Raw genomic sequence first — 24,276 nt, forward strand, 5'->3', positions numbered from 1 at the left:
ATTGAGGGTCTGATTTAAATACAAACAGGATCTGAAAACCAACCCTGAAACACCTACAATATCCTCATTGGAAATAGTGGTGAGTTAAGAACAGTGTGTTGTCCCAGATATTTGTCAGTGGTTCTGTTTCCCAACTCTGGTGACTGAGACAGATCCTTATGTTAATGAAATTATTGCACTAATCATGAAATTGATCTTGAGAGAAGTCTGGTTTGAGCCACCATTGAGACCCTTCTGCAATCTGTATTTTCTCTCCAAAAAGCCAGTGGACCACTAAGGCTGAAAAAGGAATGGAGTCGGGGGGTGTGTGAGTGAGTATGTCTGACAGCCTGCTTTTAGGGTGCCTTTGCAATCCTGGAAATAAGCAGATTTCCGCTGTCTCACCAAGAGCTCAAGCTTTCCTTTTCCCTTGCATCCCACCCCAAAATTACATATGCTCCCTCCATTCCCCCCTCCAAGACAGAAACTTGAGTTTTAAAACAGTTATTTTCCTCCACTTTGTATTCTGGGTTTGTTTAAAGGCTACTTGCTGGCAAAGGGTTAATCAGCTGTCGTGTTGAGAAATGAATTTGGATGAACTATCATTAAATTCTTATAAAAAATTGATTTCCTTGGAGAATGTTTCCATCAAACATTTATATAACCCAGAAAAGGCCAGTGAGACTGACGCACTTATAAATATGATATGCTGGATGCTTTAAAACGTTATTGACGGAGAGGACTGAAAATGTTCTCAGCCACCAGCTTCTATAAAGGAAAGCTGAGAGAACTTGTCGTCTTAATCTGATTTTCCTGGTTTCTCCTGGAGGTGGACTATGAAATATTAAATCTTTTTTTACTCTATCTCATGAGTGCATCCTTTTGACATAAGCTCAGCCCTCCTCTCAGATGCACATGTACCTGGTGTAATTTGAAAAATGGGCACCAGCACTGGAGATGAACTTGTTAGTGTGTCTAGGCTCTGTGGTAGATTGACCTACATTTTAAGCAAAATGAGCATCAGTCTCTGTAAACAGTCTGAGCAGATCCTCCTCACTGGGTTGTTGGTCCAACCGAATCTGACTTCTCTCAAATTTTGCTGCATGGGACATGGAATTTTAATGTGCCTGCGGAGCAGCAATAGCTTGAATGGCTCTTTACCAGAGAATGTCCCCGCACGTGCAAATTCTCCATCAAGCAGCTTTTGTTTTTGTTCTTGGGGTTTTTGTTCTCCCTGACTGAATTTAATGTCCCTTCATTCTCTGTCTCCAGTCAAGCCAGCGACTGCTGTTCCTTTGCAAGAGCGCCACACCTGCTACAGTCCATTGGCACAGTACGTGGGCATGTAGTAGCATTCTGTGGCAGAAGTCTTGTAAAAGCAGGGGAGGGGCAGGGTCTGGGTATCTTTTTTTTCCTCTTTTTGAAGGCATTTACTTACAATAGGACAGTGATGAGACCCAAATGATGGGGGAGGAGGAGGAAATGCTATGAATTTTGCTTACAGAGCAGCATAGCAATCAAGCAGATGGGCTCTTTCTTCTTGGATAGTCTCCTTGCATATTTAATCTCACTTGCAGTTCCTGAAAGATGGACATTTCTCTAGCTCTGTTTATTAGATATCTGTAAAATTCAGGCTTTCTAATCAAGTAATGAAAAGAGCTTCTCTTCCTTATGAAATATTAGGAGTTGGCTGTGGAAGCTGGGTGCAGATGAGGCTGCCTGACTGGCTTTCAGGGATGTATGCTAATGTTAGTAATATCCAATAAATGCTTGACTCTGACCTTTTTACCTGAAGGTTTTTGTTCACTTTCTCACCCTAGCAATGAAACCATCCCAGCCATGCATTTTGAGGGGCACTCTTGCCCTTCCAGCATGGCAGAAGTCATTTGGCCTTTGTTTCATAGTTACCTAGGTAAGCTGTGATGGCCAGAAATGCGACAAATTGGTCCTCTGAGCCAGGTGGCATTTAGATATGTTAATACCCTCTTATTTGCCCAGGTACTGATTGAGCAGCTAAATGCAAAATTTGGACATCCTCTATCTATGAAAACTGGGCTTTCTGGTACTTTTAGGAATGCCTCTGTGGAAAGCCTATTAAGATGAGCCCCTGAAAGTAGTATTTGTAATGTGTGTCCTGATCAGTTGTCTGGATGCTCAACTGACACCAGCTTATCGCTCCTCCAGGATCGATGTGAAAAGTAGTGCTCAGTAGGTTTAGAATACTTGCATAGAGTGCCCTTTGGCCAAGGATTTCAGAGTGCTTCCAGTAGCAGCCAATTGCCTCTGTGAGCTCGGTAAGGGATATATAGGAATCCACTGATCAAATCCTCCATTTCTTGGGTGAAATGTGGTAGGCTTTTAACAACACACAGCAACACTCCAGCACATTTTAGGACTGTCAACGAGGACTAATGTATCCAGTTGAAACTGTAGGGGGATGTTAGGGAGGCCGTTTGTAATACCAGAATTGGAATTTGACTGTCTTGTGTTTAACAGCCCTCCTCTTACACAATGGATCATGGGATCTCTGAGAACAGGTGGTCAAGAGCACTGCTTTGCTTTGGGTGTGAGATGAGTGTCCATCATAAGAGTACCACTTAGTACCCATGAATTGCTATCTCCTACACTTATCCTTACCCAGGCACCATTGAGTTTAAACCTTTTTATTCACATAGCCTGGTGTCTCTTTTCCAGCAGTGTTGTGACCTGGGATACCATGCCAGCCTCAACAGAGCTCTCAGGACATTCCTGTCTGCGGAGCTGAACCTGGAACAGTCTAAGCACGAGGGCCTGGATGCCATCGAGAATGCAGTGGAGAACTTGGATGCCAACAGTGACAAGCAGCGCCTCATGGAGATGTACAACAATGTCTTCTGCCCTCCCATGAAGTTTGAGTTTCAGCCTCACATGGGTGACATGGTCAGTTTATCTCCCTCTGCTCCAGCTCTGTAAACTTGCACAGAAATCTCCCATCCCATTGAATTACATTGAAAGAATTAGATCTGTAGTAAAACAAAACTTCCGTGCTGGTTGGGGCTCCGGGGCGTGTACTCTGGGTAACTGGGCTGGAGGTCAAGTGTGGAAGAATGGCCTTGAGACTGTATTGTTACAGGATAGTGTTGGCTAAGTAGGTAAGTGACAAGGACTGCAACCTTTCTGTGGAGTCCTGTATATAGGTGGGAGGGAAAACTGCTATGCAGGATGAGATGGGGACAGTGCAACTTCCATAAGCAGCTTCTTCAGCTATCCATACACTGCACTTATGGCAGCCTCCTCAAAAAGGCCACCTGTTTGATTCCCACCTGGGAGTTGAGGGGAAGGCCTTGGAAAAGGGACACAGTAGGCAAATACAAGCCGTGGCATGGATTTCTGTAGACTGCAATTAACTCATTTTGAGTAAGAAACCAACTGAAGAGGAAAGCAGCTAAATAGCTGTGATCCTAAAGATGGAGAAACACCATTGTTCCCTTCCTATACATGCATCTTCTGCCTATCCAGGCTTGGTAAAATTTATCAAGCATACCAAGGAGACTGCTGAGACAAGGACTCTCAAATTAGAAGACTGAAGTAACATCTGAAGGATTTAATCATCCCATACAGAGCCCAGCTCTGCTTCCTCAGCCACATTGCCCTCAGCTGTTTACACAGACACATCACTGGCGCTTTCCAGTTGCATAGGTTTGTGGAGGGTGCAACAAGAGACGGCAGAAAAATCAACTTGAAATATCTGCTTGATCACTTTCTCTCCCCTCTGACACCTCATTCCTAAGACTGGATTGGGGAGCTCTTGCTTGCTAACACGCCAGTGGAAGAAAATTGTACCCGTATATATAGCCCCTTTTTGTTAGAGGAGCTAATTAGAAGAAAATTTCTGCTGCAGAAAGAAGCCAGTATTCAGAGTCATTAACCTTTGCTACCTAAACTGATTCCTAGAGCCCTGCCACTACCTGAAGAAAAATAGAAAAACAATCAATTTAATATGCAGTTTTGAGACATTTGATTGTGTAGTCCTGGAGCACAAATGGTTTGTGGTGCTTCACACATTTTATGGTGACACAACACAGTTGAAGGATTTTCATTTTGACAATGAAAATGTATTGCTAGACAGCTTTATCCATTGTGTCTGCATATCTGGGAGCAGGGCCGTAGCAACAAAGAACGTGGCCCCCTCCGAACATATGTCCGGGGCCCCTTACAATGCAGAAACGATGATAAAACTAAACAACTAAATTAATAACATTTATCCGCCGACCGCCATTATGAACGCAAATACACATTCTTTGAATGGGTCCAACTAAAATTTGAAACTGACCGACAGACAGCTGATGTAGCCAATAGCATTATGATGTATCATAATGACGTCATGGTTTTGTCAGTAAAACTGACATGGATTGTGCAATAGCGTCAATAAATGTCACTTACCTAGTTATACCTTACATTTTTTTTTTTGCCACTTTTAGAGGCCCCCTTCCTTGCGGAGCCCCCTCCGGTCGGAGGGTACGGAGGGCGGTCGCTACGCCTCTGTCTGGGAGCTATGTTTGGGAACCAAACTGAAACCGGCTAACAAATCTAAATGGCATTTGCATGCAGTGTAATTACTTAGGTCAGTTGGCTGGATGTCTAGATTATCCAAGCGAACACGAGGAAAGGCTGGAGAGATGTTTCCTGATGGCCAATGAGCTCTTTCGTTCCTAGACATACAGATACAGTGTAAGGCTAGCTGTCTCTTTCTTCTTCGGTGATGGAATGGAGGGCAGGGAACATGTGAAAACCATGAGTTGGAAAGTGGTCTTTTTATTCTATACTCATACATAGATTAGTGTCCCTAGGATAGTAAAAAGGACTGCTCCCACCAGCCAACTCGGTTTCTAGTCCCACATATTCATTCCCCACCCCCCACCAGATATCCCTAGTCATGAGACTTGATGGTGGTCCTGCTGACTTGATGTGTTATGTCTGTAGGAAGGTTTGTATAGGTCTCCTAGGATTGTTGGGGTGGTTCTTGTATGTATGAAATTTACTTATATAATATAATATGGGGGAGGGGGGAGTGTGGGTGTAGAGCTTGGTTGGCAACTTGAGCCTTAACTGATTATAGCTTTCTGCCATGATACCAGCAGTTTATTCTTACCAAAGCGCATGGCTGTGAAACGTGAGCATTCTCACCAGTACTGAGAGATCTCAGTGGTTAGCATGTAAAAAGGTGCCTGCCTGGCTGTCACATAGCAAACAAGTATAATCCTTCCTGTAGCCATGGGGAATACTAGATACCCCAAGTGGACAAGCCAAAAGCCTGCTTTTTCCCTTCACTAAGTACTTGACTTGTTAGACCAAATTCTTCCCTGCCTTAAGCTGACATAGATCCCGTTGAAGTGTCTGAGTTCTATTGAGCCTGTGGTCTCTAGTGCAAGTCAGATGTTTCAGGATTAGCTCATTGACAGTGACTCTTGTTTCTCTTACTCAATTCTTCCTTGCCTCTCTCTTTTTTTTCTCCTATTTTGTTTGACCTTAGGGGCAGGAGATTATAACTCAGTAAAACATGGGGCTTAGCTTTGATTTGTTTTGGCTTAAATTCAGAGACTTCTCAAGCACTAAAACTATCACTCTCGTTGGACTGTTGGTTTAATACCATAATGCAATAATTATGATTTTCTTGGGTATTGAATGTACTGTGGCTCTATCAAGGGGGCTTCTTTTTTGCAGGTGTCACAACTGTGTGCCCAGCAGCCAGTCCAGAGTGAGTTGGTGCAGAGATGCCAGCAACTGCAGTCTAGATTATCTACGCTCAAGATTGAAAACGAAGAGGTGAGCTGCTAAACCGCTTGCAGCATTTGCAATATTAGAATCTTCTCACAGCCCAGGGACAAGGGAGTACCACATCTCAGTAAGCCTGTTTGCGCTGACCTGTGTAGGAAGATGTGGAAGGAGGGCAGCAGAGGGCTTCAGTGTCTTAGTCTGTATCCCTGGCTTTCCTTCCCAGCAGCTTTGCATGGGGCAGAAATTTTGAAGACAAATCCAGTGTTTATCCTTTTACCCAATCTGGATTGCTAGGCGTGGCCATGTCTCAGGAAGCCACACCTGAATAGCATCGAATCAATGATCTATCTTGTTTAAAAAATAATAAACCTCAGTCAAGTCCTAATTTTTGTTTCACTTGAGTGTTTAGCTCTCATGTAAACAATAGACTCTGGTTTAATACAGTTCTTTCTTCTCATGGTTTATAAAACAAACCTATACTACAAATGTATCCCTTACAGCTACTATTCAACATGTTCCTTTGTATTCAGCCTAGTTTTACTAATATTTGCTGGCAGGTACTGGAGTATTTCTCCCATGTGAAACAAATGAGATGCTAGTCTATACTGGAGAATGTCTTATTTCTTTTCTACAAATACCAGAAGCATTTGTTGCTGTTGTTGTTTTTTGAAGTCTCAATCTCTTGTTTACTTGTCTGGCCACAGAAGTCTTCACAAATGTGTTAAAAGCTAGTGTCTAGATTAAAAAAAGACAAATAAGATTGCACATCCTATGTACCTATGCATTAGTGGTTTTTTAATTTATATTTTAAGATTGCAATCTAAACAATAAGATACTAGAGAATAAATCGCTTACATGGCAGTTATTAGGTTTTTGTGTGTAATATTGATACTATACTCTTAATAAGGAAAAAAATGATGGTACTTGAAATATCTATGTTCAGTTACTTAAAAAACTAGAAACTATAATGAGGTATTACTTTCTGATATTCAAGTCCATGTCCTGTTTCATTTGGGCATAGATGGCGCGGGGCGGACAGGAATTAAGCTGATTTAGGGTTCAGTGCTTGTGATCAATAAGTCGCTATCAGATTCTCTAAGTGAAGTATACCTTTTCTCCTTCCATTATCTGCTATTTCAGACAGACACTTAAATGCCAGCAGATGGGAAATGGGTTTGTATGAAAAAACTGGAGGTAGAGTGAGATTCTTTCAGTCTTTACAGTGGGGTGTTTGTGGTGAATTGGTTAAATTGTTTGTGCCTGTGTAGAAGGGCAGGTTTTGGTACCTGTTGTAAATAGCAATTTGGCTCTTGCCAAGTTGGATGGCTACACATTTGGCACCTACACCTTCACTGCCTAATGTCTGTTCGTTCACTGTGCAGAGATGTAAATGACTGTGCAAAGTGCAAGGCAGGGGAGAAACGAACAGTGGTTTTTTGAAGATCAAGTTAATCTCTTTTGAAAAGGAGATGGAGATAGAGGGAAGTCAGCCTTTGGATCATATTGGCACAGTGAGGCGCTTCCCCTCTTCTGTGCTGCCTCTTTCCCTCCTCTCCTAACCCTAAGCATTCATCCCATCAAGGTCTAGTATCTTTCTCAGTTTCTTTAACCTGAAGGGAGTAAACGGATGGCATTGCATGGGGAACCCCTCAGAATATCCAGTGCATACCTCCAGCCCCCCTGTAATTTATCATCCTGTTTGTGCGATTCCTTTATAGGCCCCAAGCAAGGAAGACGCTTTCAGTAAAAGACTTGGCAAATTACAAGGAGGTCTTACTTTAGTGCAGTGTGTTTTTGTTTTGAAGCCCAATAGATTTAGTGACATGAATAAAACGATTCTGAGCCTTCCACCTTTCCCGCAACACTTCTCTTTGTTATATGGGCAGATTCCCCTATTTCCCCCGCACCAGGGCACTGGAATAAAGCTTTCCTTACCGCAGGGTTTGTACAGCATACAGCAGAGGTTGGTAGCCTTTCAGAAGTGGTGTGCCAAGTATTCATTTATTCACTCTATTGTAAGGTTTCGTGTGCCAGTAATACATTTTAACATTTTGAGAAGGTCTCTTTCTATGTCTATAATATATAACTAAACTATTGCTGTATGTAAAGTAAATAAGGTTTTTTAAAAATGTTTAAGAAGCTTTATTTAAAATTAAATTAAAATGCAGAGCCTCAGACCAATGACCAGGGCCTGGGCAGTGTGAGTGCCACTGAAAATCAGCTCGCGTGCTGCCTTTGGTACTTGTGCCATAGGTTACCTACCCCTGGCATACAGCAATGCAGATTTATTTTGCTGCTAGCTGGTTGTTTACGTGGACTGTGCTCTGTTAATTAGCAGAGCTTGTACTGTGGTTACGGCCCATAGGACTCAAAGGAAGTCATATTAATAAAATGTTCTGGGACACTGATCCCCTGTTTTTCACCTGCTAATTCTCATCTTTATATTTTTTATTTTAACTCGTCTTTGTCCTTGCTGAGGCAGGTTAAGAAAACTATGGAAGCTACACTGCAGACTATCCAAGACATAGTCACTATTGAGGACTTTGATGTCTCTGACTGCTTCCAGTACAGCAACTCCATGGAATCTGTCAAATCCACAGTCTCTGAAACGTTCATGAGCAAGCCAAGCATTGCCAAGAGACGGGCCAATCAGCAAGAGACTGAGCAGTTCTACTTCACGGTAAGGGATTTGACTTGCAAGGTGTTCACAATGACAAGAAGCTCTCAGGAACATTTGAGATACTGCATTCATTGCCCCCTTATAGACAACCATGACTGTATTCTTGTTCTCTTGAGTTTTCCTGTTTAATCTCCAGGGACAATTTTAATTTTTATAGGAAGCCATTTGAATCCACTTCTTAATAATGTTGGATAGCTCTTCCTGAAACTAGGAGATCTGCTTATTACCAGGTTTACACTTCAGAGGAAATTAAAATGGAACAGAGAGCGCCCTGGGTTAGTCTTAGTTTGAAAGAATTTAAAGGGACAGTATTTTAATAATTTTTAAATTTTATTAACACATGCTTAAAGAGTTTAGCTATACTTGTTTTCCTCCAGTAGGTAAACGCTGACAACTTTGATTTGCTTTGTGGCTAATGTAGAAAATGCCACTGTGGCTCACTTATTCTTTTCTCAACCTCGGCATCATACTATAGGCTCCAGTCCAGTAGCAGTCCAGGATAGAGAGCTCCTAGTGGAGGCCCAGGAGGTCAAGGCAACTCTGCATAGGTGCAGTGGGTGACCTGCAGGATCAGGGCACTAGATCATAATCAGGAACTTGCACTGTTTCTGACAAAAATGATCTGCTGTAGATCCATGAGAAGGGAAAATCAGTGTTCCTGGTTTATTCTTGCTGCAGCCAGAGCTGGGTTTTTTTAATTAAAAAAATTAAATTAAATTAATGGAGATATCGTATCTCCTAGAGTTGGACGGGACCTTGAAAGGTCATCGAGTCCAGTCCCCTGCCTTCACTAGCAGGACCAAGTACTGATTTTGCCCCAGATCCCTAAGTGGCCCCCTCAAGGATTGAATACACAACCTTGGGTTTAGCAGGCCAATGCTCAAACCACTGAGCTATCCCTCCCCCCACCCCAAATTTGTTAAAAAAAACAAATTATGAAATGTTGGTATTAGATTTTTTGTTTAAAAAAGACATACAAGTACTTTTATCTGCTGAATATAATTTAGCATTTGGATTGTAGTATGGCCAGTGGGTAAAATCTGGTCTCTCTCATCAGCCTACAGTTGAGCTGAAAGGACAGAGCTTAAAATTGGGAAGGAAATTTACCCAAGTGCACACACAGATTTGGTCTTGAGGGAAAATGTAAGTCACTCAAAGTAAAAATTCCAAGTTTCTTCTAGATTTACTACCTTTCAGACCAGCATGTATTTTTTTCCCTGAGTTGTGATCACTTAAGTTGAGCTGCTGCATCATTTAATATTTTGAAAATATATTCTTCCAAAAAGTAGATGAAAACCAAACCTATACAATTCATTACTCTGACCCCTTTTGAGAGCCTACTGCTATATTTAAAGCTCTCCTGTTCCTCTTACAAGAATAGTGTTGCTTATTAAAATTGTGAAGTTCTGTGCAAATTACATTGGCTGACAGGATGGTTTTTGTCAGGTCTTGTTTAATAGTAAACTCTCCGATAAACGTATCATCCCTTAGACAAGCACTCCAAATGCTTAAAAATAATGCATTAAATGTAAAAGTATTCTTTTAAGGTGAAACTGTCAGTTAGCAAAAAGTGGGCAGGTGAATTGATGCAATTAAGAAGCTCTTGACTAGCCTGCTTGTGATTATGGAACTAGAAAAATGATATCTTAAATTGAATTTCAGGTATTCCCTCTAGAGAGAGCGGATGCTGTATATGTAAATATTCACGTGCTCATAGGGTTAGTTTACTGTGATTTTTATCTGTGCACAGTACTTTTCCATTTCATAGTGTTAATATCCTGCTCCCATGCAGCCAGTCCCAGAGGATTGTAGGGCTGTCTCCAAGAAATGAAGGTGCTATTTATCATGTCATATGCAACCATGATAAAATAACTGGGAACTGAATGAGGCTGATGTATGAAGGACCCTGTAAACTGTCAAAGCAGATACTTTATTGATTTTTTTTATTGGACAGACTTTTATAGATAACCTTAAGAATTCCAGACTTTGAATCTGTAAAGATTGGTTGTTTCCTCATGCATAGAAATGAGCTGATGAGCATTAAAGAGAACTAGGACAAAGCCATGGTAAATGCAGTATTGTTAGGACAGCCAAAATACACAGACCTTCTAACGTACAGAACAGACCCGTGTAAAGGAAAGACACTTATCTCCTCTCATTTCATATACTTCTGTATTGCAGATCAAATGTGATGCATATACACACACGCGCGCGCACACACACGCATGCACCATGTGTACACGCGCGCATGTACACGCATGCACAATGCTCACTGGAAGATAACAAGAAACAACTTCAATAAGTATCAACATAATCCTCTGTTCCAAATCAATATTTACATACCATGCTGTTTGCTTTTGAACTTTTCAGCATTCATATACTGTGGTGGTAAGTACAATATGCAAGAGGGATTGTGTTCAGAAAACAAGTTACATTTAATAATCTGCGAAGGATAGGAAGGAAGGAGGATGACTCAGTTTTCCCATCTGTAAAATGGGGATTAATTTTGGCTTTGTAGTTAATTATAATAGTTTTAAAAATAATAGTAAGCAACACTACAGTGCTTGCTCTCTTCAAAGTGCTTTACAAAAATGAATTAATAAAACTTGACAAAACTCATGACATGAGTAAGTATTTCTAATTTCATCGATACTTAATTTTACAGAAATGTCTTGCTGCTGCTCTCAATGTACACTTTCTCTTTTAATCACTGCCATTAGCACAGTGATGTGATGATCTGATTTACCCATTGCATTCTGGGAACACCGCTAATTGTGCTGATGCATCCATGTTGATGTTGTTTTAAAAAAAAAAAAAAATAGCTGCTCTGCCCAGATTTGAGATGGAGCCAAGGATATGGGACATGTGACAGAAACTATTTCCATGTAGTCTCGAAAACATAACTGTCTGCCTTGGTAGCAAAGCAGGAAGATGTACTCTAGTTTACACTTTGCTCTATTATGCATTCCACCTGCTGGAAAAATTTAAACAGGCTCAGGGTGAGGGAGGGTATTAAAGGTGCATGGATGTGGGGAAGACAGCCATTGCAATGTGCACACGGTCACTAGTTAACAGACCCTCCTTTCTGAGGTCTTTGCAATACAGAAATTGTATTATGACTGCTATCTTTCTTTGTCCTCTTGCGTCTGATTGTACTTAGATTAAATCCAGGCCAGAAATTAAATCATGTGGAGTTCACACATACTTTTGTGTTTGTTTTTACTGTTTGAAACAGAATGCTGTTGGATCTTCATAATTCATCAAGAAAAACTTGCAGGTTTGATTTTAAATGAACATCCTTTTTATTTGTGTGCTCCTGGAAGTTGGCAGGCTGTGGAAGGTTGGATTTAGTGTAGTGTGAAGAGGATATGAAATACCAGTAGTCTGTAGGAACCATTGTTTTCTTTGTAGCAGCAATAGGAGAACTCTGCACTGGGCATAGTGTTCCTAATGTAACTCACAGAGACACTTCACAGCCTCAGAGACCAGAAAAAATGTCAGAAACGCATAATGTATTTCTCTGGAACCCTAAGTGTTTGATAAGCTCTATATACAGGAATCTCTTTCCATACCTCTGAAATGCGGCCACTTCTGAAATAAAACAAGGCAGTTCAGAGTGGCACCACACAAATTTAAGATAGTATGTGACAGTCATCACTTCCTATCCTAAATAGTGATGAGTGTGTGTGTGTCATACTGCAGGGGGGAATTTTAGCCAGGAGGCTGGAGCTAAACCCCACCTCCTTTACTCATAAGTTACTTTAATGACCTCAACTGGCCAGGAGAAAAGTTTTTTGTTTCCTTCATGAGATGGCATCTCCAGTGTCGCATATGGAGCACCCTGGGTTTTACAGAAATATCTATCAAGTGCAGGGCACCTTCAGCTCTGCTTTGATTGCATGCCTTAGATAGTATGGCGATTTTTAAAGCTGTTCTTTCAGATTGTGACCTGTCTGCCTTTTCCGCAGCATGGTGCACAGGTCATCTGAGGTTTAAGCTAGTGTAAATGGTGGATTCTTTGTAACCTGAAGTCTTTAAATCATCATTCGAGGACTTCAGTAACTCAGCCATAGGTTATGGGTCTATTACGAGAATGGGTGTGGTCAGCAATGAGAACTAGGACAAAGCCATAGTGGATGCAGTACTGTTAGAGGAGAGGGAGAACCAAAATACATAGCTGTTTTAAGGCACAGAACAGACCAATGTAAAGGAAGTACACCTTTCTCCTCTCATTTCATACATTTCTGTATTGCAGATGTGTGGCATATGTACATAGGTCCCTTCTGACCTTAAAGTCTGAGTGTCTGTATGCAGTTCCTCAGGAGCAAGGATTCGTGGTCAAATGGGATCCAGGAGGGCAATCTTGTATCTCATTATCAAATGGTTATTTGTTTTAATGGGACCTTGACTGACAGCAGGAAGTAAACCATTGACCTATGACCAGTCCTGCAACAAAAGGTTTCTCTAATCACTGCGCAACCTAGCCCAGTAATGCTTTGGCATCTTGTTCTTCCGCATCTCAGTGAGGTGCACTGACTTTACAGACAGTCTGAATCTTCATTTTAATCTTCAATTTCTCATTATTTTAAAAGTCTTTTTTTTTTTTTCAAGATCTGCTGATGTCTCATGGGAGATTTTTTAAAATCCATTCATTACAGAGGGCTTTATATTGTTGATTTTCAGGAGTCTCTCATTCCCTTTGACCACAGTGTTCTGTGTGGTGGGTGTGTTTGGTAACTGGGGATACTCTCATGCAAACAGTGTTTGTCTACTAGGAAGTCATGAACTTGTACTGCTGATTTAATGATATAATGTGTTGGGTAATATAATTAGCTGGTATGAAGAATGCTGATAACAGATGTTTAAGAGCCTGGTGTTAAGTAAGGAATAAGCAGAAGACCAGGTAGAATTTCAGAGAAACACAGATCCTATTTTCATGCAAATAACTGTCCGTGTGGCCTATCCATATCAGTATTTAATATCCATAGCTGAATAATAAATAGGATAAAGAGGCAAAAATTGCGTGTTAAAGCAGAATTGTGTCTGAGGATATTTATCAATTTTGCCATTAGAAGTCGGTGATTCTTTAATACTATCTGTACCTCCCTACAAATGGCATCCTTTTATATTCTTCGTCAATATGCAAAGAGATGCAGCCAAGAAATACAGTAATGCAATTCCATCAAGGTGGTTCATAAACCATGAGACAGTAACTGAAGCATTTTGTCACAAGAACAAAGATGAAACTTCATTACACGCTTTAGTTTTATATTATGGAATTAAAATGTGTATTTGATTTGTTGGTTTTTCTTTTGTGTTCCATATGTCAAAAAATTTGTACACACTTCCAATGTTCTGCCTAACTAGAAGGAATAGAATTGTCACTTCAGCTGTAGGGGAACGGATGGCTCAGTGGATTGGTAGTGGGGAAGAACATATCACAGCTATGCCACTGATTCTGCTCTCATCCACAATGGTGGTAGTTTAAAATCTGTAGCTCTTGGGTTCTTTCATTTCAGCTCCCAGTGGACATGCTAACACCCCACACAATGGATTAGCCCTCTTGTTGGTTCTCTAAGCCAAGAGACCAAGAAGCGAAGGGGTCATGGAGACTGAATGGCCCTTACACCTAGAGGTGGTCCCTCCCTGAGGGGAGTGGTATCTTCACAGGCCAGTGTGAGCAAACGTTGACTTGCTGTTGTCCTTTGTGTACTTGGTCCATGGAAAAATAATAGTTCAGTATGTAGGGCTGCTAATCTGGTATCTCTTCGCAGAACAAAACATACAGTGTTTTTTAAACTATGGGGTAAGGGGAGGGGGAAGCAAACTAGTAATCCTGATGGAAATTTTTGAGTTTACTCAATTTTTTCAAATATACAGCTTGTTTCCTTGCTGTAAGTTGAAGTGTAAAAAGCCTCTGACTCAACTCCCCACTCCCCATCTCACAACAATAACTAATAATATAAAAATAAAACCAATAAACTATACACTGGACAAAGGAAAACACCTGCATTTGGGTTTTGGCCTGAATAACAACGAAAATCCAGTTTTTCTCTTGGGTGTTCATTATAATGTCAGAAGGTGCCAGGAGATAGTGAATGCAGAAGTAAAGCAAGAATGAAATAGTCTGTCTTTGTCTATACTTCAGAAAGAAGCTTAGGTCTCTGGGGAAACAGGTTTATTTATGAATCTTTAAACTTTTGATTTACCCATTATTGGCCACATCTTGCAATATTTTGCGCCTATTCAGCTCTCCTTGACTTCTGTCAGAGTTGAGGGAGCGTGACACCTTTCAGAATCAGACTTATCTCCCATCCCAACTTCCTGGAGCATGAAATGCAATATCATTTGGGCGTTTTGCATGAGGTATGCAGGGATGAAGTTGCAACCTGGTTGTCTGTCAAAACTTGAGTGAAATTGTCTAGATCTGAATAGATGGATGTGATTCTTTTTTTTTTTTTTAACTTAAATGATTAGAATGCAAGAAGCAGCCTATGCTCGGAATAGATTTGGACAGATTCTGGGAGGAAATATCCAGTCAGCACTAAACTTTGGTACAAGGTTCTTTTGAAGGTTCTGAAATGTTTGATTATCTTTAATTTTTAATTTATTTTTCCACTCACTTCGCTGCTTCCTGCTTTCATCTAAGACCAAAGCTGTTGCTGTACCAGCCCACAACAAAGCCATAAATGCTGCGAATCTCCCAAGAGACTTAATTTTGATGAAATTCCTACTCCGGTTGTTCAGACTCAGGAGCAACATCCTGATTTTCGGCCACTAATTAAAACCCAAATGCCAATCTTCTTTGTGACTGACTTGTCTCTAGAAACTAACAGTCAGCGGTCCCACAACTTGGTGCTTCTGGGCTCCTAAATAGTTTATTTTCCCTTGATACTGTCTACGTATCCTGTTCCGTGATTGTTAAGACCCACACAAGACCAACAGAGTAAAATAGCACTTTAATACACCATTTGTATTTCAAGGAGCTTAGTCTAAATTTGACACTACAAAGCTAGAGTGAAAGACAGTGGATAGAAAGGAGGTAAGATGCGGACAAGAGTTGGAATAATGTATCATAGGATATTGTCTTCCCTTGAGCTCGCTTTCTATTGGTTCCATTTTTGAAATGTTGTAGTGTATTATATGACAAAGTTGTATTCATCACTAATATTTGAGCAAAAGATTATAAATGCTTAACCTCTTCCAACTGTAAACTTGACACTGATTTTCTATACAGCACTCTGTACACTTGCAGCACGTTAGCAATGAAGAAAAATGTATTGTCCTCCAGAATAAGTGGTGAAACAGTTTATAAATCTCTTCTGAAGAGCTGAAAAACCTATCCATCTCAAGAGAAACAAATAGGGTATAGTCTGTGATATTTTAGCTTGAGATGAGCAGAGCAAATGTCATCTTTGTTGGGTTTTTTCCTTTCCTTATTGTGTGTCCAGAATAGAGGCAGATGCAGTATCTGCCGAGTAAAGTGGGGTGAGAGGTTAAGTGAGAGAATAAGCACAGTAGCAGCCTTTTAGTTTGTTAAAACAGATTGTTCATTCAGTTGTCGGTGACATGATGAAAGTGCATTTCTGTCTCTCTCTCTGTCTGGAGAGCAGAGTGTAAGACTGCCACTTAGATGTCTCAGACATGCCAAGCATTCAGCTGCGAGTCAGTCCATATCTAGACTGGGGCAAGAGAAATGAGATGGCAGCTTGCTAGGGTATGGGCTGAGACTCCAATATACGTCTGTAGATGTATTTCATCCTTCTCGCTATAGAGTTCAGTAACTATAGTTCACAACCATATGCAGAGTCCAGCAGACCAAAGGTTGTCAACTGAGAAATAAACACCCCTTGATGGTCTTGCTTTTCTCATTCACCCCAACAGAAAATGAAGGAGTACCTGGAAGGCAGGAACCTGATCACTAAGCTCCAGGCCAAGCATGACCTTCTCCAGAAGACTCTGGGAGAAAGTAAGTCTGGGACCCGCTTGTCACTACATTAGACAGTCGTCTGTAGTTATTAAATTAGTCAGCTGACTGAGTGTAACTGTCCTAGATTACCAATGCTAAGTGGACATATTCATGTTTTATGAATTTATTTTTCCAGCTTGCTCGGTGCAGCACTATGAGTGCTTGAGTAATTGTGAAAGGCAAATACAAATACTTAATGAGGTACTAATGTGCCTCATCTGTTTGTTTAAATGAAGCATGTGCCCACTCAGGGCCCCCCTCTGTTAATAATCTGAATAGAGGTAAATCTTGTGATTTACTGCTGACTCCTGATCTTAGAAGCATTGCCTCATTAGGGTGGTAGAAAGGTTTGTTTGCATGGTAGATGAGCTGCTTTTCACTTCTGTAGGTTCAATCCAAACCAGGCTAATGCAGAACATGACGTTTATTTGTGGAAATAGAAATTTCAGAGCAGACAGCATGTGTTGCCCCTGCATTTACTTGGTACAAAGCAGCAGTCAAGATTGAATGTTCCCACCACTGCTGGCCAAACACACACTTCAAACAATGCATCCGTGTCTGCATACAAACCTCCCCCACCAGCATTTGCAGAGAGGATGGATTGGCAGTCTCAATGTCTAGTCCAGGGGTAGGCAACTACGGCACATGTGCCGAAGGTGGCACGCAAGCTGATTTTCAGTGGCACTCTCACTGCCTGGGCCTGGCCACCGGTCCAGGGGGCTCTGCATTTTAAATTAATTTTAAACATTTTAAAAACCTTATTTACTTTACATACAACAATAGTTTAGTTATATATTACAGACTTAGAGAAAGAGACCTTCTAAAAACATTAAAATGTATTACTGGTATGCGAAACCTTAAATTAGAGTGAATAAATGAAGACTCGGCACAGCACTTTTGAAATGTTGCCGACCCCTGATCTAGTCTGACTCATAGAACCTTATGTTTACATGATTGCAGGGCCTGCTCCTCTTTGCTAGGTATCTGAATTGAAGGCCGCAAAGTTTATAGTGCGCAAGTTGTCTTCTGGATGAGAATTTAAACAGTGCGCAGGTTGTAAAATGTTTGCTTTCAGGATAAAAATGTTCTTTCTCTCTCTCCTCTCCTCCCCTGCCCCCTCCTCTCCCCCCCCCCCCCAAAAAAAAAAAAAAGCTTCATGTTAATCAGACCAAACCTGTAGGAAGTGAGGAAAGGATATTGAGATTCCCTGGGATTGTCCTGGGAAGGGGAATCAGAAATGCTGTTTCCTTAGAGCATTTTTCCTCTGTCTCTAAGCATCTCCAAATGACACCCAACCTGCCCCTGTGACTAATCACATTCCTGGTTCATAGCTGACCTCTGCATACCATGACCTCTTTCTTCTTAACCTGCCTGCCCCTTGAACTGATCTCAAGCTGAGGGGCAGAAGGCAGGAGCAAGAAGAATGTTTAATGCGTTGGTTGTATCTCTCTAGATTTAGAGGCCCCTGCTGTTTGTGGTTGCTTTGCTATGCTCGAACTTCTTTGGAGCTGAGCTTGTGAAGGGATCTGGTGCATGTCAGACAGAGTGAGCAAGAGCCACTTTAAAAAACAAAAAACAAAAAAAAAACCACACGCACACAAAAACCCTGCTGTTATATGTGAGATCAAAGGAAACTGAGGTGCATTATGCCTCCTATCCAAAGCAAGGAAATCAATGGGATGAACAGAGTTGGGTGCTCAGTATCCAGCTCCATTTATAAAATGTCACTTAACTAGGAATGGGTATACTAAACCCTTTCACACATTGCATCAGTCTCTCTCTAGGAAATTTTGCCCACTGAAATGCAATGCGCAGCTGTATCTCTCCAGACACTGGGGAGTATGTTTCTATTTTTTTTGTGTTTTTCTTTTAGGTTACATTTTATCACTCCTCTTGCAAATTACCTTAATCTAAAGATGACGGGTTCTGGTAATAAAAATACCAGCAGGTCTTCCTTTCGACAAGTAATTATGTCTCTGACCGTCTACATTTGTCACTGTAATGTAAGAGCCCTTGATGTTGCCACAGCCGTGTAATTTATACATATGAATATTCCATGATGGCAGTGGGACAGATGGTTAGGAACTCTAGTTCTGAATAACATTTTTATAAATTATGTACCATTTTGGTTAAATGAGCTTTTACGCAGGGAGGGAAAAGTGGCTCCTCACAAAGTGTTCTATTGATTCTCAGCAATCAACAATCAGCCCTTTTTGTTCAGTCTCTTCTGTCCAGGATCAGGGAGGCATTAAACTCTGGAGGGGAAAGGAGAGCCAAATCATTAGCTGGTGTAAATCAGCATAGCTGTGATGTTGATTTATGCCACCTGAGGATCTGGCCTGGAATGTTAGGTTATAAAAGGTGCTTGCCAAATATTGTCTCCTTTTTTCCTTACTGTGCTATTTTAAAATGCTGCCTGTCTCAGCAGCAGCCATGGTAGCTTGGTCCCCAAATTGCAAACAGAATGAAAGTTAATGGAACAATTTTGCAAATATGATTGCGGAAAATATCATTAAAGCTCTGCCTCCTGAAATAGCTAAATGCTAGCACGTCAAGCCTGTGGGCTAAAAAGTCAGAGAATGTTTTCAATCTTTCTAAGTGGCTTCATAAAGTATAAACTCTTATACCCTCCCCCCCAGCTCCCTTGGGAAGGAGGAGGAGGGAGAGGTTGAAAAGGCTAGTCTTTTTGGCAGTGGAAGTCAACAATTAGAGTGCACAGGAACCATTTTCAGATACAATGCTTTCCAGAGAGAGTGTCCTCAGGCAGCTGAAGCTGCTTTCTGTATTTCCTGGTCAGCCACGGAGGAGCCTTGCCAACGGGGATGGGCTTGCATGATCTTCATAGCAGCAGTTCTTGGGGGAAGCAGCCCCATTGTCACTTCTTAAAGCTGCTGTTCTCCCTTCCCCGTGATCCCCCCTCCCCCACTTCCAAGTTAAGGTCTGCATGTCCATCAAAAGCGTTTGCCCATTTCTGTTCCCTGGTGCAAGCCTTTATATTTCTTTTTTCTGTCTCCCTAACAGGTCAAAGGACTGATTGCTCCCTTGCCAGGTAGGTGTGTCTCAAATAAACATTGTTTAAAAGAGAGCCTCGTCCAAAAAGACAGCTGACAAAAGGAGTCAGTCACCAACTCCGGACCTGTGTAGATTAGGAAGATGAGACGGGGTTTGCAAATTTCCTGTTAAGCAACACATCTTGAAGCACCATTGCCTTTATCTGCTCTAGCTATTAAATTAAATCTGACTTCACTAACACCACATTGCTAAACATACCTCATTTTTCTAACCTAAATGGGGCCCTGGACTCTTCAGGATTTATTCATGTATGGGGGACAAGAAGCCAAGCAGCATCTTGAAGTGCTTGTGATTGCTTCATAGGAGGGTGGGGGGGAAGAGAATGGTCATAGAGGCGTTTTCTTCTCTTTGCCCTGTTGACCTCATCTGGCTTGACATGGAATTGGATTGCAGCACAGAGAGAGGCAATGAAGAATAAATATTTTGCTGTAACTGAGGCCAAGTATCAATCATGGTGCTGTAGAAGTCACCAAATATGTGAAACTCAGCCTCTCATTGCAAGGGGTGGCGGGGCTTTTTGTGAAATGTAATATAGTTCTGTGTCTCTGAATTTGTTTTGGGGGGCTGTGTTGGCCACAGGGATTGTGCAGTGTGCTGGCTTCTTAAAGTGAGGGTGATTACTGCAGATCTGAAATCATTACTCCATTTTCCCCATTCTTCACAGTAAAGCAGAGCTGACATGTCCTAATTAGAGTCTGACATCTGTAATAATAAAATATTATTCACTGTAAAACAACTTTAAATATCAGAATCATTTTCACCAATAGTCTAAAAGATACCTCACTGCCTGTGACGGCTCATGAAATCTGCTTACTTGCTTGCTCTCATTACAGCTCATTCTTTAAAAATAATTTCTGCAAAATGAATGCTACAGTTGTGATTCTTAAACACAATAAAATTGACATACTGAGAATTCAGCAGTCAACTGTCCTGGCAGGGTGAATGATCCATTAGACTTTTTCTATCCTTATCTCCCATGATTCAGTTTTACAGAAAACTAAGAATTTCTGAACCCCAGAAATAAGATAAAGGACTTTTAGCAGAGCAGGCTCAGACCTTCTTCAGATCAGGCACTAATATCCGCCTGCATAAACAATAATTATGAAGCCATTTGTAATTGTGATCTTGTTGTTTGGAAATGGTTAACTTGGTGTCCATTTTTTATTTTTTTTATCACAAAGAATGCATTAATATGCTTATATTAACAGCAGAGAGGGAAACCAATGTACTTTGTTCTCCCCTCTCCCTGTGGCTTTAAATCAGTGGTTCTCAAACTTTTGTGCTGGTGACCCCTTTCACATAGCAAACCGCTGAGTGCGGACCCCCCCCCCCCCCCGATAAATTAAAAACACTTTTTAATATATTTAACACCATTCTAAATGCTGGAGGCAAAGCGGGGTTTGGGGTGGAGGCTGACAGCTTGCGACTCCCCTTGCAATAACCTTGCAACCCCCTGCAGGGTCCCAACCCCCCAGTTTGAGAATCCCTGCTTTAAATCATCCAGTACAATGGACCTACTTTGGACAGGTGCTCTCTGAAAACTATAACGAACTTGATTTAGAGTGAAGGGGTTTAAATGCTGGATTTCCATATGGTTGGAAGGAAGAGGTTAAGTACAGGCTTGTGTCAAGGCAATAGGCTCCCCTGTTCCAGTTTCAGGATTACAGTGCTTTTATGTTAAATCACTTAGGCTTTCCAAAGTTCCTGTGAACTGACAGAGTGTAGATCATTGAAATTATTTCCCGTATCTGGCTCCTTTCCCCACCAAGACTAATGAGTTTTTGAAATATCATACAAACAAGTATTTTGATTGTCAGTGGTCACTTTGACATTTGCCTGTGTTCTTTCCTCTCCATCTTCCACCGATGGTCCGTTCTGGGCTTCTGATCAGTGGCAGACGCAGCTCTACTATAAGGAAGCAGGTAATAAAGAACTCATTGAAGCATGCAACTCTGTGTGTGGGGATGGGGGTTATTTTTGTTTCTGTCTCTTGCATAGAACTTTTTTGTATGTTCTTTTTGAGTGCTTGGGAATGCAAGAACTGAAACGGTAAAAACCTGAATCTTCCATAAACCTTTCGCAGTCACCTTTTTGGGCAATAACAAACTTCATTTTTATGTTTTCTGGTATTTTGAGAAAGATCTGGTGTCCAGAAGGCCATACAAGTTTGATGCAGTCCTGTATTCTGAGGCTGTAACTTCTGGGCAGGCATTGGTTGAGATATTCAAAGCCATCTGTCAGTTTTTGACATGCATCTTCCATTAAAGTAATGGCAACTTGGAAATCAGGACTGATCTTTTTGTGTTTTGTACAGTGTTGAGTGGGTTGTCCATACTAAGCCAACAATAATGATATTGGAAGGATGATATTTGGGGGAGCAGTGGTTTGAGCAGTTGCCTGCTAAACATAGGGTTGAGTTCAATCCTTGAGGGGGCCATTTAGGGATCTGGGGCAAAAGCTGTCTGGGGATTGGACTGGATGACCTCCTGAGGTCCCTTTCGACCCTGATATTCTACGGTTCTATGACTCTGACTTGGAGCTCAGGCATTCCCAATTACTGAACATTTTTGGTTACAGGCTGATACTGAATCAGCTCAATAACTTAGTTATAATAGTACTTGCCCTTCTATAAAGCCTACCATCAGAGGGCTCAAAGCATTTGGCAAACATTAATAAGTTGTGTGACACAGGATAGTATTATCCCCATTTTACATATGGGGAAACTGAGTCACAGACCATAAGTGATTTTTCCCCCTTGCCACACAGTGTCTGGAAAAGCTTGGAATAGAACTCAAGCTGCCTGACTCTCAGCTGCTTCTTGAGCCATGTTACCATCTTCCTACTCATCATGTGGCATTGTTAAACTCTGTCCTATAGTAGTCTTCCTGAAGAACAATAGATAGGTTAGTTATATGGTTCGTGAGAGAGATACTCTTGTTGAAGAGTATACTTTCAATCTGTTAACTTGTGACAGGATAGGGCAGTGGTCCCCAACCTTTTTTGTTTGACAGGCGCCAGATGAAGGACCGTGGCGACGGTGGAGCATCTGCCAATATGCCGCCGAATTTCAGCGGCCATGCCTCTCGATGACGTCGCTTGTTGGCAGCAAGTGGCGTCATTGAGAGGCGTCGCTGCCGAAATGCCTCAGAAATTCGGAGACGCCTCTTGATGACACTGGTTTCCACCGACAAGCGTCGTCATCGAGATGTGTCACCACCAAAATGCCGCTGAAATTCGACCGCATTTCGGCGGATGCTCCACCGCTGGTCAGGGTGCGGGCGCATTTAGATGTCCCTGTGGGTGCCATGGCACTCGCGGGCACTGTGTTGGGGACCCCTGGAATAGGGTAATATATTTATCTTACTTCAGTTTATCTTTACCCATGACAGGTATGTGTGTGCTTGTGCTTGTATCACTGTCTTCTGTGGGTGGAACAATCAGACCTGCTTGTCTGTGACATCATTACCCACTAGCAGCCTACATAAATGATGAGCATAACTGCCGCACTAAGGTTCATAGTCCATGGTTTCCTGCTGACATATATTTGTACTATTTGTTCTCTTTTTAATTCACATTTCTATTAAATAAAGTTGTAACTGTACGCTGGCCATACCTTTCATAATAAAAGGGACTCCAAGGAATTCTAAGGATGCTTTCTTTCTTTTCTGTCCATAATGGATGACTTATTGCCTTTTAAACTATGACATTTTAATAATAAGGGAACTAGATCATGTTATCCTGGGATAGGAAGGAGCTGGAAAAATTTTTTCACATCCAATAGAGACCAGATTTGACTTGAAACATCATTTCATCTGCTCCTCTGGTACCTTTTTCATTCTTGAGCAATAGTTTACAGAATCTGTCTGTCTGCTGACACTTTTCGTTAGCCAGAACGTAGGTCGCAGTTGCTGTTAGAAGGCATTGTATGTAGCACGATAGCCAGCACCATGCGTGTCTTGTTAGTATGTTGGTAGTTTGAGGGAGAGGCAGACTGTATTTTACATTTTTCTTTCCTATTTAGGAAATTATAGGCAAGATATGTCCCTTGCTATATTTTGAGCAATGATTATAACCTATGTTTAAAATCCAGTATGCTGATTTTTTGAAAACCCACTTTCCATGTCACATCTCAAGATTTTTGGCTTTATCATAATTTAGTATGTAGGCTGCTGTGCTGCAGCTAGATGAAAGGTATAGTCTTAGTTATTTTTGGATGCTGGAGAGTAGGGGAGAGTTGGTAGAAATATCTGTAGTGAATAAAAGCTATATAAATTGAGTGAAAATCTGAATCTTTATTCTCTAGCTGCACGTGTAGAGAATTTGCATTTCATGTTTGCAGGCTCTCCTATGCAGAGCTAAATCTTTTGAATACCGTGAAGTTATCTGTTGTGGAGATTGTTGCTTTGTTTACACACTGGTAACACTCTTTTTCAACAGAAAGTGAAATAGCTGCATGTCTGATTATTGATAGCCATTCACAGTAGTGTTTGAGGGCTCACAATGTATTCTGTACTTCATTGGAGATGACATACTATATATACCCTGTGACTTGAAAACCTAAAACCTGTGCCTCAAATAATCCACATGAAATCCCTTGTGTGTGGCTCTAATAGTTCTTTTGAGTGTGACCTACCAATTTAAATTGCACATCTGAAATTATCTCTTTGAGGACAGAGAATGTGTGTTTCTCTGTAAAGTTCATTTGGTGCCTCTCTCTGAAATGAGCTGAGTAAATCTGTGGTGCTATTTGAATGATTATTAGTAAACTTTGTCATTTGCCAAGTAAGCTGCAGGTTTCCATAGTGTTTCAAAGCACTGT

General features: G+C 41.2%; 1 protein-coding gene across 5 annotated transcripts in view; it reads left to right on the forward strand.

Annotated features, from left to right (window-relative positions):
- Positions 1–24,276, forward strand: part of SRGAP2 (SLIT-ROBO Rho GTPase activating protein 2) — a 255,349-nt gene that overhangs the window by 194,375 nt on the left and 36,698 nt on the right. For 4 of the 5 annotated variants that reach the window (XM_030561620.1, XM_030561623.1, XM_030561619.1 and 1 more), the window contains 6 exons: positions 2,674–2,898; positions 5,683–5,784; positions 8,219–8,416; positions 16,301–16,385; positions 19,407–19,434; positions 21,349–21,379. In XM_030561620.1, the coding sequence (XP_030417480.1) occupies positions 2,674–2,898; positions 5,683–5,784; positions 8,219–8,416; positions 16,301–16,385; positions 19,407–19,434; positions 21,349–21,379 (669 nt within the window). The remainder of the gene's footprint in view (positions 1–2,673; positions 2,899–5,682; positions 5,785–8,218; positions 8,417–16,300; positions 16,386–19,406; positions 19,435–21,348; positions 21,380–24,276) is intronic. The other variant, XM_030561621.1, reaches the window with a different exon arrangement.

The sequence above is a fragment of the Gopherus evgoodei genome, chromosome 4, assembly GCF_007399415.2.
Source record: "Gopherus evgoodei ecotype Sinaloan lineage chromosome 4, rGopEvg1_v1.p, whole genome shotgun sequence".
Lineage (NCBI taxonomy): Eukaryota > Metazoa > Chordata > Testudines > Testudinidae > Gopherus > Gopherus evgoodei.